This window comes from Bactrocera tryoni, unplaced genomic scaffold (genome assembly GCF_016617805.1).
Source record: "Bactrocera tryoni isolate S06 unplaced genomic scaffold, CSIRO_BtryS06_freeze2 scaffold_140, whole genome shotgun sequence".
Classification (NCBI taxonomy): domain Eukaryota; kingdom Metazoa; phylum Arthropoda; class Insecta; order Diptera; family Tephritidae; genus Bactrocera; species Bactrocera tryoni.
The window spans coordinates 41,881-54,110 of NW_024395857.1; the positions used below are offsets into that span (position 1 = coordinate 41,881).

A 12,230-nucleotide genomic window follows, 5' to 3' on the forward strand; every position below is an offset into this window, starting at 1 on the left:
AAGGAAGCCAATGCAGGAGAATGCGTCATCATACAGGACGAATGCCTTCCTCCAACAGAATGGCGACTAGGCCGCATTGAAAAGGTTCATCGAGGATCAGACGGTCACATACGAGTAGTCGATGTTCGAACACAAACCGGCATATTAACTCGACCAGTTACCAAACTGTGCTTTCTTCCAAACGGCGAAGAACAACTTCAACCAAAACCGCAAAATAACTCGCAGAATTAATCGAAAAATAATAAAATAATTCCGCTAATTTGAAAATAACCCGCTTTATAATCCGTACATAAAAATAAATTCAACCAAGCGCGTTGAAGATCAACTTATTATACATTTACATATGTATAGATATGTAGCTACAACAACTACATCATAACATTATAAATAAAATCAATGTAATGCAATCTTATATTCCCATAGAAATGGACATAGAGGAGACCCCAACCACCTCCAACACCGTAAGGTCCGAAAGCAATGCACCCAAAGCGTCGGCTGCACCCGTTGCCGCTCCAAGGGCCAATGTTATGCGCCCCCCGCCATCCGCCGCAGCCGTCAGAGAAGTAGGAGAAGAGCAGCTAGTAGAGCCACAGGGGCCTCCCTGTTGCAGCCTGTGCCATCGCCCACACGTTCTAAAACGATGCACCATCTTCCAAAGTATGAAGCCCGCTCAACGACAACAGGTTGCAAGGGCTCACGGGCATTGCATGACCTGTCTGGCAGATGACCACGCCACCATAGAGTGCTGGGCTGACGGTGCCTGTCAATATTGCCACAGGCCGCACCACACTCTGTTTCATCGATTTCCCACACGAGCCAATCACACCAACTCCCGTACTAGACCACGCAGCGATCCTCTCCGGCGACGACGACGCACCCAACCACCCACAAGACGTACGCGACCATCTCCGCCACGCCACGCTCATCGCCAGCAACAACGACGCTCAACAGGGTTGAGCGCGGTACTCAGTACACTCCAACAGCTACAAAGGCTCCTAGCCGATTAATTCGCCTAGGGGGGCCGGGATGTTCACATGAGCAAGAGCATTCTGCAACATCACAACCCCTCATCACACATCACATCACATCACATCACGTCGCGTCACACACCTCATCACACAACAGTTCAGCACACACCACTACACACACACACATCAAACACAGTACCTTACACCGCTCACTATTACAATACAACAACCACACGATCATTAGCGAGACGACTCGGATTAATTTAATATTCACCACCCAAACTAACAAAAGGGATAGATCCGAACGGGATCACTCTCTTTTTCGTTTGATCCGCAAAGCAAGTCGGTCGACCCGCAACGATACATTTATTTCTAACCGCAATCTCCGCATTTTTCCTCATTTGTGACTTCCCGCCAAAGTGACGTTGTGACGTGAGTTCGGGAGTTCGCCGCAGTGTCAGTGTGTGACAAAAAGTACAAAAATAAAAAGAAAATAATTACATAAATTGTTAGAACAAATATAAATTGTATAATTGTAATTAACTTGTTATACAAATAGAAAGAAAAAATACAAAATTGAAGTGAAAATTAATACAGTGTGAAAGAAAGTGTTTTTATTTGGAATAAGTATACTACAAGTGTATCAAGTAAGTATACTAGTGTTACACGTCAACATAGACGATAATATTTATTGGGAAAAATTCTAGTGAAGAAGAAAAAACGTAATCAAAACGTAAATCGAACGCCTTAATAAATAAAAATATCTATATATATAAAATTAAGTGGCAAAACTTCCTGTTCGCATACTCCTCCTAGACGGCCGATTTCAATGAAATTTTCAGGGTGATTGGGGTCTGTTTGGAGGGTGCACATAAGAAATTTAATGTGTGTATCATTGCACGTTTTGCAAAAAAAAAAAAGATACATCCCGCCTATACAAATTCTCATGAAATTGTTATTGTTTCGTAATTGCTTCCATGCGGTTTGCAAATACACTGTTGGTGGGTCTTATTGCATATGCGTGTGCGGGTAAAATACATAGTTTAAGATGTAGTTTCAGGTTAATTTTTCAATTTTTTTTTATGTACTTCAAATATGCATACTCTAGCACGACCACAGGGGAAAACACTAACTACCTTTTTCGAGTTGTGTGAAAACGATGAATTTGCAAGAACATTGCTATATTCCGAAATACCACAATATTTCACTTGGAATCCATCATCGAAAACATTTCAACGACGAAAGCAAGGGGAGCGTGTTGACGGTTATCCAAATGTCCGTAAAACCGATGCCATAAGACGCATTTACACCATCCATCCGAACAACGCCGAATGTTTCTAATTGCGTCTGCTATTAGTCAACGTGCGCGGACCAAGATCATTTGATGATTTGAAGCGATCAGTTGTGTGCGACGTATCGTGAAGCATGTCAGCGATTGCATTTGTTAGAAGATGATATGCATTGGGACACCACACTTCTTGACGCATCACTCACATCTCATCCAAAACAAATACGCGTACTATTGGCCATAATAATATCTACATGCCTTGCGTCAAATCCGCAAGAACTGTAGAATAAGTACAAAGACTGCGTAACCGAGGACTTTTTAATTTTGGCGCGTAATCGAGCATTGGACGCAGACTTGCTATATACATTACAAATAAATGATGCTTTGATATTGGTTGAAGATCTGTGCCTTACAATTGCGAATAAGGCATTAGCGCAACTTGGCATAACTGCGCTCAATCGTTCAGCGATTGATATGCTTGACCATGAGCTTCAACGTGAACAACAATACGATTGCAATGAATTGCGTGCTTTCATACTAGCTTACATTACCAAATTGAATATTCAGCAGAAAAATGCTTATGATAAGATTATACGAGCGGTTGACAATAACGCCGGTGGATTCTACTTTCTGGATTCGCCCGATGGTACAGGGAAAACGTTTCTGATCTCTTTGATTCTTGCTACTATACGGTCACAGCAGTAAATTGCGCCGGCAATTGCTTCCTCAGGCATCGCTGCTACTCTACTTGATGGCGGCCGAACAGCACATTCTGCGTTGAAATTACCGTTGAACATCCAAGTCGTTGAAACACCAACGTGCAACATATCGAGGAATTCAACAATGGCATAAGTTTTGCGAGGAGCTGGAATAGTTCTATGGGATGAGTGCCCAATGTCATTAGAAGCATTCAATAGAACAATGCAAGATTTACGCTAAAAGCAACAACTTTTTGGCGGAGCATTAGTCTTATTATCCGGCGATTTTCGGCAAACTTTGTCAGTCATTCCTCGATCAACTCCTGCCGACGAAATAAACGCATGTTTAAAATTGTTAGTTTTGTGGAGACATGTTCAAACGCTGACTCTTACCATCAACATGCGAGTCCAATTGCAAAGTAATCGATCCTCAGCGGCGTTTTCGAAGCAGTTGTTGGACATTGGCGAAGGCAAAATAGAATCGATGATACCGGTTTGATCACATTGCCGAAAAACTTTTGTACACTTTTACAATCGAGAGAAGAATTGATTGAAAGTGTATTTCCGAATATTGTTCAACACTATCAACGCCATGATTATGCGCGTTCACTTAAGCGCAATATTGGCACCGAAAAATGTACACGTCAACGAAATCAATTTTGCCATTCAAGAAAAACTGCCAAGAGAAGCTACAACATATACATCGATTGATAGCGTTTTAAATCAAGATGAAGAAGTCAATTATCCAACTGAATTCTTGAATTCTTTGGATCCCCCCGGTCTGCCATCGCATCGTTTGGTCCTGAAAGTCGGTTCACCCATTATACTTCTACTAAATCTGAAGCCACCGACTTTGTGTAATGGCACAAGACTTTCAGTCAAAAAATTGGGGCCAAATTTGATTGAAGCAACAATACTAAATGGCAAGGCCACCGCATCGTTTGGTCCTGAAAGTCGGTTCACCCATTATACTTCTACGAAATCTGAAGCCACCGACTTTGTGTAATGGCACAAGACTTTCAGTCAAAAAATTGTGGCCAAATTTGATTGAAGCAACAATACTAAATGGCAAGGCAGCAGGTGAAGTTGTACTCTTACCACGCATTCCCATGATTCCAACGGACATGCCGTTTGAATTTAAGCGCTTGCAGTTCCCAGTACGTCTTGCCTTTGCGATGACCATCAACAAATCGCAAGGCCAAACGTTTCAAGTGTGCGGCGTCAATTTGGAAGAAGCGTGCTTCTCCCACGGCCAATTGTTCGTCGCATGCTCGAGAGTGGGATCACCAAGGTGCTTATGCATTTACGCGCCAGGTGGAAAAACCAAAAATGTTGTATACCAATATGTTTTATAAATGTTTTATAAATAAGTAACAGTTTTACAACAATAAATAAAACACAAAGTAAAAACTCTTAAGAGTTTTAATCGATTTAGGTGTAGCGAAACGCACAGGGTAACAGCTAGTTAGTAATAAATTTTATCGAAAAGAAAATTCATTAATATTAAGGAAATTTTAAAACCCGATTTTTACTTAATTGTGAAGTTTAAAAAAAATATAATATAAAAAAAATGGAGGAAGAATTAGTTAAACAGTTAAACCAGATTAAACTAAATGAAAACCCAAATACCGAACCTTTTACCTTCCAATCCGTACCTATGAATAACGCATTTATACGAGAGATAGCACAACAAGTCGCGAACCACATGACCAACAACCCAGACTCAGAGCATAGGGACTATCGCATGACAGTGAATACCACTAACGTGAATGAAACTGACAGAATACCGGACATGGTCAAATGCCTAAGAGAATTTTCCGGACGTCCTGGAGAACTCAATTCTTTGCGCAAATCCGTAGACAGAATTCTAGAAGTTTACAAAAACTTCCAGGACATCCCAAGATACTTCGGAATCCTACATACCATACGGCATAAGAATGTCGGCGATGCCGATACGGCCATGGAGTCTTATCGAACTCCACTGGACTGGACACAAATTAAAAAATGTCTGATGCTTCATTACTCAGACAAACGAGACATCGGTACCATCGAGTACCAACTGACAACACTGGCTCAGCGCCACGATGATATTCCCACTTTTTACCAAAAGGTTTATCAGCATTTCTCCCTGATACCAGATAAAATCGCTTGTCTCGATATGAACAAATAATCTATCAAAACTATAACATACTTATCGAGAAAAAGCCCTGGATACATTTATTCGCGGACTTAATGGAGACCTTCCCCGCCTCCTTAGCATACGCGAACCAACATCCTTGCCGCAGGAGTTGCATTTATGTCAAAAATTAGAAAATATGACGTTCAGAATGCATCATGCACATAACGTGCAAAAACCCAGCCATCCACCACCGCGACCTCCTCGACAGAACATGACATTTAACCACAACAGGCCCTTTTATCCCGAGCTTACATATTTCTCTGGATCTAGGCAGAATCCCGGACTAAGAACAAACTCCTAACAATTATAACTATAATAGATATAATCATCCCAAAAATAACCAAGAAATTTTTATGCGGATACCGAACCAGCAATTAGCAACTACCAAACACCAGCAGATCCTAACAAAATTTTTGAAAGCAGTACCTACCCTAACGAATACATAGAAGGAAACGAACCAAATCAACTAACGGAAGGAAATATTAATTTCATTAATAATAACGAACAGCAACAGGACGATCAAGACTATTACGAACCCGATACGATCCATTTTTTAGACTAACGCCGTCCTCACTACCTTATTACGAATTCGTGACAAGGGGTGGAGACGCTCTAGATTTTCTCATAGATACAGGATCAAACAAAAATTATATATCCAGTATACTCGAAACCATATCCTTACCCAATGGCTTTAAAGGAAGAAATCGGACGTCAAATTGAAGAACTCCTTGCCAATGGAATTATAAGGCAATCAAAATCCCCATACAACTCCCCCGTTTGGATAGTCGATAAAAAAATGGATGCTTCCGGCGAAAAGAAGTATCGCATGGTCATCGACTATAGGAAACTCAACTCAATTACCATTCCAGACAGATATCCTATTTCTGAGATCAGTGAAGTCCTTTCAAACCTTGGAAATAACAAAATATTTACAGTTATAGACTTAAAAAGCGAATTTCATCAAATATTCCTCCGTGAAACAGACATAGAGAAAACGGCATTTTCTGCAAATAACGGAAAATACGAATTTCTCCCATTGCCCTTTGGGCTTAAAAATGCCCCGTCCACATTCCAAAGGGCACTAGACGATATCCTCCGTGAACATATTGGAATTCGCTGTTACGTATACATTGAGGACGTTATTATATTCGGAAGAGACGAAGAGGATCATTTAATAAATTTAGAAAGGGTTTTCGAAACGTTGGAAAGAGCCAACATGAAAATCCATCTAGATAAATGTGAATTTGCAAAGAAGGAAGTAGAATTCTTGGGATATGTAGTCAGCCCTGAAGGAATAAAAACAAACCCCGAAAAGGTAGAAGCAATAGCTCAATTCCCAGTTCCGCGCAGCCTAAAGGATATTATAGACGATTTATTAAGGACTACTCTAAGTTAGCCAAGTCCCTTACAGCACTTCTCCGAGGAGAAGCCGGTAACGTCCCTAAAAACAAATCTAGGAAAATGGAAGTAAGACTAGATGACGAAGCGTTAAGAGCATTCAATAAAATCAAAAGCACATTAATATCAAAAGACATCGCTCTTGCGCACCCAAACTTTGAAAAAGACTTCGAACTGACTACCGACGCCTCTGACTATGCCATAGGCGGTGTGTTATCACAGGATAACAGACCGATAGCTTTCATATCCAGAACCCTTAGTAAAACGGAGGAACACTACGCTACTAACGAAAAAGAAATGCTGTCCATAATATGGGCACTCAACACATTAAGAAGTTACCTCTATGGTTCGAAAAGAATAAAAATAATAACTGATCACCAACCGCTTACATATGCCCTTAGCTATAAAAATTCTAGCAGTAAGATGAAACGTTGGAAATCTATATTAGAGGAATATAATCATGAATTAGTTTACCAACCCGGAAACAAGTCACAAATTAATACCTTGTGCAGAGGTACCCATAAACGTTTTCAAAAATCAAATATTCCTTAAACTAGACGAAACACCCTCATACCAATTCAAAATAACTTTTCCGACTATGCACCGACATATAATTAAAGAACGCAATTTTAATGAACAGAACCTTACTTCGTTGTTTAGAAGATATTTAAATCCGTCCGTTATTAACGGAATACACACAGACGAAAGAACGATGGGCTTGATTCAAAATATTTACCCTCAAAACTTCAGCAATTATAAATGCAGATACACTCAGAAATTAGTAGACGACATATGCAGCGACCAGGAACACGAAAATATTATACTGGAAGAACATTCAAGAGCCCATAGGAATGCAACCAAAAACAAAAAACAAATTCTAGAGAAAGGCTACTTCCCTGCGATGATGAACAAAATTAAGCGAATAATAGCCGATTGCACAACATGTAAGGAGAATAAATACGAAAGACATCCTAATCAGCCAATATTAGCACCAACACCCCTACCCACATTTCCAGGACACGCCGTACACGTTGATATTTATTTGACCGAAGGTAAGGTAGTTATGACCGCATTGGACAAATTTAGTAAATACGCTATAACAAAAATATTTAGTAGCAGTACTAATATCCCAGATTAAAGCTCATATCAATAATTTAAAAATTGTAAGAAAATCAAAAAGGTCATTAAATTTTCTAGGTAGTGCGTGGAAATGGATTGCAGGAAGTCCAGACCACGAAGACCACGAAATAGTGTTAAACAAATTAAATAACGTTCTAGAAAGTAATAATAATCAAGTTCTATTTAACAAGCGAACGATTGAAAAAGTAAACGAGATTACAAACATAACAAATCTTATTATTAAAGAGTTGGAAAATGATAAAAGCAAAGAAATAGAATCATTTTTGAAGTTAAAGTATTAGAATTAGAAATTATAAAAGAAGAGGTCGTAAATATTGCGTACGCAATACATTGGGCAAAAGCCAATATAATCAACTCCTACATCATGTCAAGCAAAGAAGCGGACATCGCCAAGAAAATTTTTGCAAAAGATGATATTCCATTCATAAATTTAGACGAAGCTTTAGAATTTTCTGAAATAAAAATAGCAACCGATGGAAAAATAATAATTTACATTATAAGTTTACCTACAGTAGAAAAAGAAGTTTGCAAAACAATATGTAGATATTAGAGCAGTGCAGAGGAATGACAAGATCAATAAAATAAATTTTAACTCAATTCTTAGCTGTGAAAAGAATATTTTCGGAATAAAAACCAATTGTAAACAATATAATTCCTTGCAAATATGTTTAAGAAGTAACTTATTACATTTAAGTAATAACTATTGCATAAGTAATCTCCTAAGGAGTCGTTTGTCAAACTGTACAGTGGCCAACAGCCAACACATTTTAGACTACGAAGAATTGTCACCAGGAATACTATTTCTAAACAATTTTAAAGGAGAAATCATAATAAACGAGGACCTTACGATCCTGAATGGTACTTTTATAATTCACTACCATAATGCTACAATCAAGATCAATGAGAAGATATTTTTCAATGCACAAAGATCGACAAATAAGCCCCTACCTGCCCTACTCCAACCACCCTCAACATCAAACAGAAGCGAGGAAATACTTTCCTTAGAGATGATGAAGCAACTAAATATCGATAATACAAAAGAAATTAGCCTCACACAATCAGCAAACCAACTTAAATATACCGCAAATATTATTTTAACCGTCATATTGTTAATCATTATCATATACTTAACAAAATCCGTTCTATCACCCAAGGAGGACAAACAAAAACGGTGCATCGATCTAACAGAAACCGCAGTCGAAGGACTTAACCAGATCTTCAATAAGCCTAAAGGTTCAAACGAGGACGTTTGAATCTCAGGGAGGGGGGCCTGTTAGCACGACACATATTAACCAATGTTAAGACACGCATACTATTACACCAACATTCTTTAGCGCAACATAACACCTCATTATGTTAAGGCATAGGCATCCAACATAAGTACATCCAACTGATAAAGTCGCTGACGTTGCGGCACGTGTAACTCCAGACTATGGGAACGGACGGCCAGCAACGCAAATCTAGCAAAACAGTGGGAACCACAGAATCAGCACTTTTGGTCACGTAGCGACAGATTTAGGGCTAGCATTAAGAATGATAAAATGTAAAGTTTAGTTTTTAGTTGGAGTTGATTAAATAAAGGAGCATAGCTCCCGAAAATATATTTTTTGAAATCAACCGTTTGTGTTTGATTAACTTATATACGGCCTATAGCATCTGTGGCAAATACATTTTCATACATTCAAGTGGTGTTCCTTGTTTACGACGCTGAAAAGACTTTGATGATGCGTTCTATGTGTAGTAGCGCGGCATATCAGCATACAGCAAGGTGCGAGTGAATTGATCAGTTTCACAAATTAAGAAGAAACCTGTCAATGTGGTCACAGGTGAACGTGCCGCTCTATCCACAGCGTTATTTGGGTTGAAATACACTCGTTGTCCATTTTCCAAATGAACTGCCAAATGGAATACAGTGGGATGTCTTTCATGAATTGCAAACGAAAATATGCGCCAAATAGCCGCATTGCTGCTTACATAGCGACCCATCTGATAATGAGACACTTCATTATTTGTGTTTGTTACTGCAAAGATGGCCATGTCGCTACCTTTGTTAACATATTTACATATGTACTTTATGGATTCCACAGAGCTACAAAATTTCACATTGATGTGAGCTTCAAAAGTTTTGGACAATATGGGAGAGAACGGCACAATCCAACGATTGTCTACATGAAAATCTTGTCCTTTTATCTTGACTTCTACAGAACGTCCACCGTCCTCAACTGATCGCCGACGATACAATGGGTAACCATCGATTCCCGAGATGGTTTCAGCAACGAAGTTTCTCGGGTACCGTTTGGAGTACTTGCCGTCGATCATACAGGGTGAGCTGATATTGATAACTCCGCAAGGTCCATGTATCATGTGTATAGTTACTATTGTATGCAATTTTGGGTCAACCGTTTCATCAGGAATTTCGGCTGAAATAATGGAATCAATTTCTTCTGGCCTTATTTTGTCAACCAACCAGACTAATATATGAGCATTTGGCAAACCACGCTTTTGCCACTCAACAGAGTACATCATTTTTGCTTGTAATCTCTGGCTGTGATGTCATGCTTATCAAGTGGTGTTTGGTTGTGTAGCAGTTCTTTTTTTATTTCAATCCATTGTGGGTTACAGGTGAATGTAATGAATAGGTCTGGATGGCCACATTTTCGAACATAAGACATCGCATCTTGAGCGTACTCGTGCATGCGGCGCGGGCTTCCGATGTAAGTGGCCGGTAAAATTGTCATTCTTCCTACATTATTTACATTGCCGTCAGCATAGATTGCATCGCGAAGATGAAAGTACTCTTCAAATCGAAGCTGCTGTTGGTTTAGACGAATGTATGTCAATCGTTCAGTCTCAATTTTGACGTACATGTCCACTGCATACTGATGAAAGAGCCGTTGACACATCAAAATGTTATTTACTTCACCTTCACGGATCATGAGTCTGTATGCATAATAATTCATGGCACTGACTTTTTTGTGTGTATCAGCACCTGGAAGTACAAATGATAAATAAAATACATTTATATATTGAATATATAAAATATTTTATTTTGTAGAATCTAATAACCTGTTGTTGGATTAACCATTTTGATATTAAAATGGTACCCATCTTTTCCCTGCCAGAAAATTAATGGGTATTGTAAAGCATCATAAGCTCTATGCGTTTCATTAACACGTACAATTCATTGTAACCACGATGAAGTACAATATCTCTTGATTGCAAATTCTCTCCAACAACGAAAATAGTGGCCTTCATCTATTGTGGGTGAATTAAACCTCCTTGCATGCTCTCCAGCAGGTGTTTTGTCAGCTCTTATTACAATATTATGGCTGTCTGATGGCGTCCGATCCAGTGCCATTTTGAACACCTTCACTCATTCATTATTCTAGGGAAGAAATGTTTGCAGTTGTTGCAATGGTTCACTTGATGGTTGGATTATGACCGCAACGTGTATCAACTTCCGCATCTTGATTGGTCATAAAATAAATTTGCAAAAATTTATGATCTGCATCTGGCACTGGCAGCATTGCCCCCAGTAGGTGATGAATTTGTCCTTGTATCTGTAATTGTTTAAGAACTGGTTAAATTAATTGTGATACAAATACAAATTAGAATTTCACTAAAACAATTATGGTATACTACCTTGAAAGTGGGCATGAACCCGTCTTGTACTACATATATGCGTTGCATCAAACGATGTCATTTGGAAGCAATTATTATATTTTTGGATGTTAGCCAAGAAGTGTTTAGACTCACTTTCCATCCCTTTAACTTATGAGTGTAACGATTCAGGTGGTGGAACCAATTGTGGCAATTGTACCTTGCCACCAGCACAACATAATCCTGCAGGTTCACTACTGTATTTTAATGCTTTACAATGTTGACAAATGATTGACATTTCTCCAATCGTCACAGATGTGTCGGCACTATAAACAATTTCCGGATCGTAAGAAAATGCTCCTCGTTCGAGGTTTACAGGAGCATTGCGTCTGCGGAATCGATTAAATTCATTATCCCGTGCTCGCTGCTGTTGTGATCGATGTGCACGAACTCGTTCCATTCTCTGCCTATCCACTTCATAGTTATTTACTCTTGAACGTAATTCTCCCATATTTGTACGACTGTTATCATTATCAGCCTCTCGCTGGTCATTAGTGCGGTTGGAGCGTAAAGTAGCTCGTTTCACATTTACACGACTTCGACGACCTATGTCAGGTCGTTTTCTTGTCCTCGGCATTGTAAGCAGCGAGAAGAAAATCACTTTTAGCAGTATTTGAGTATTTCTCCAATTAAATGTTTCCTTTTTTTAACATGAGATGACAAAGCCAAGGATGTTAAAGTAGGAGCGCAGCAAAAAGTCTCTAAATCTATGGACAAAACAATGGAACGTTCGGATACACTTATTATTATAATAAAAATATTTTTGAGAGTTGGTAACACTGTAAGGTTGGCACCCATCAAACATGTCAACACATTAATTAATTTTATATTTTGAAATTTAAATACACGATGTTATGAGCAAGGTTAATTCTATGTTGTCGATTCAAAAGTCTTGTTTT

At 39.0% G+C, this 12,230-nt stretch overlaps 1 protein-coding gene across 1 annotated transcript; it reads left to right on the top strand.

Moving 5' to 3' along the window:
• The first annotated feature begins 425 nt into the window (after nucleotides 1–425).
• Nucleotides 426–1,428, top strand: LOC120780089. The gene has a single exon (XM_040112367.1). The coding sequence runs from the start codon at nucleotides 426–428 to the stop codon at nucleotides 1,005–1,007; it is 582 nt and encodes a 193-aa protein (XP_039968301.1). The 3' UTR covers nucleotides 1,008–1,428.
• Nucleotides 1,429–12,230: the final 10,802 nt, after the last annotated feature.

Excerpts from the sequence above, each read along its gene's own strand:
- LOC120780089 (XM_040112367.1), top strand. The coding sequence starts at position 426 with ATGGACATAGAGGAGACCCCAACCACCTCCAACACCGTAAGGTCCGAA.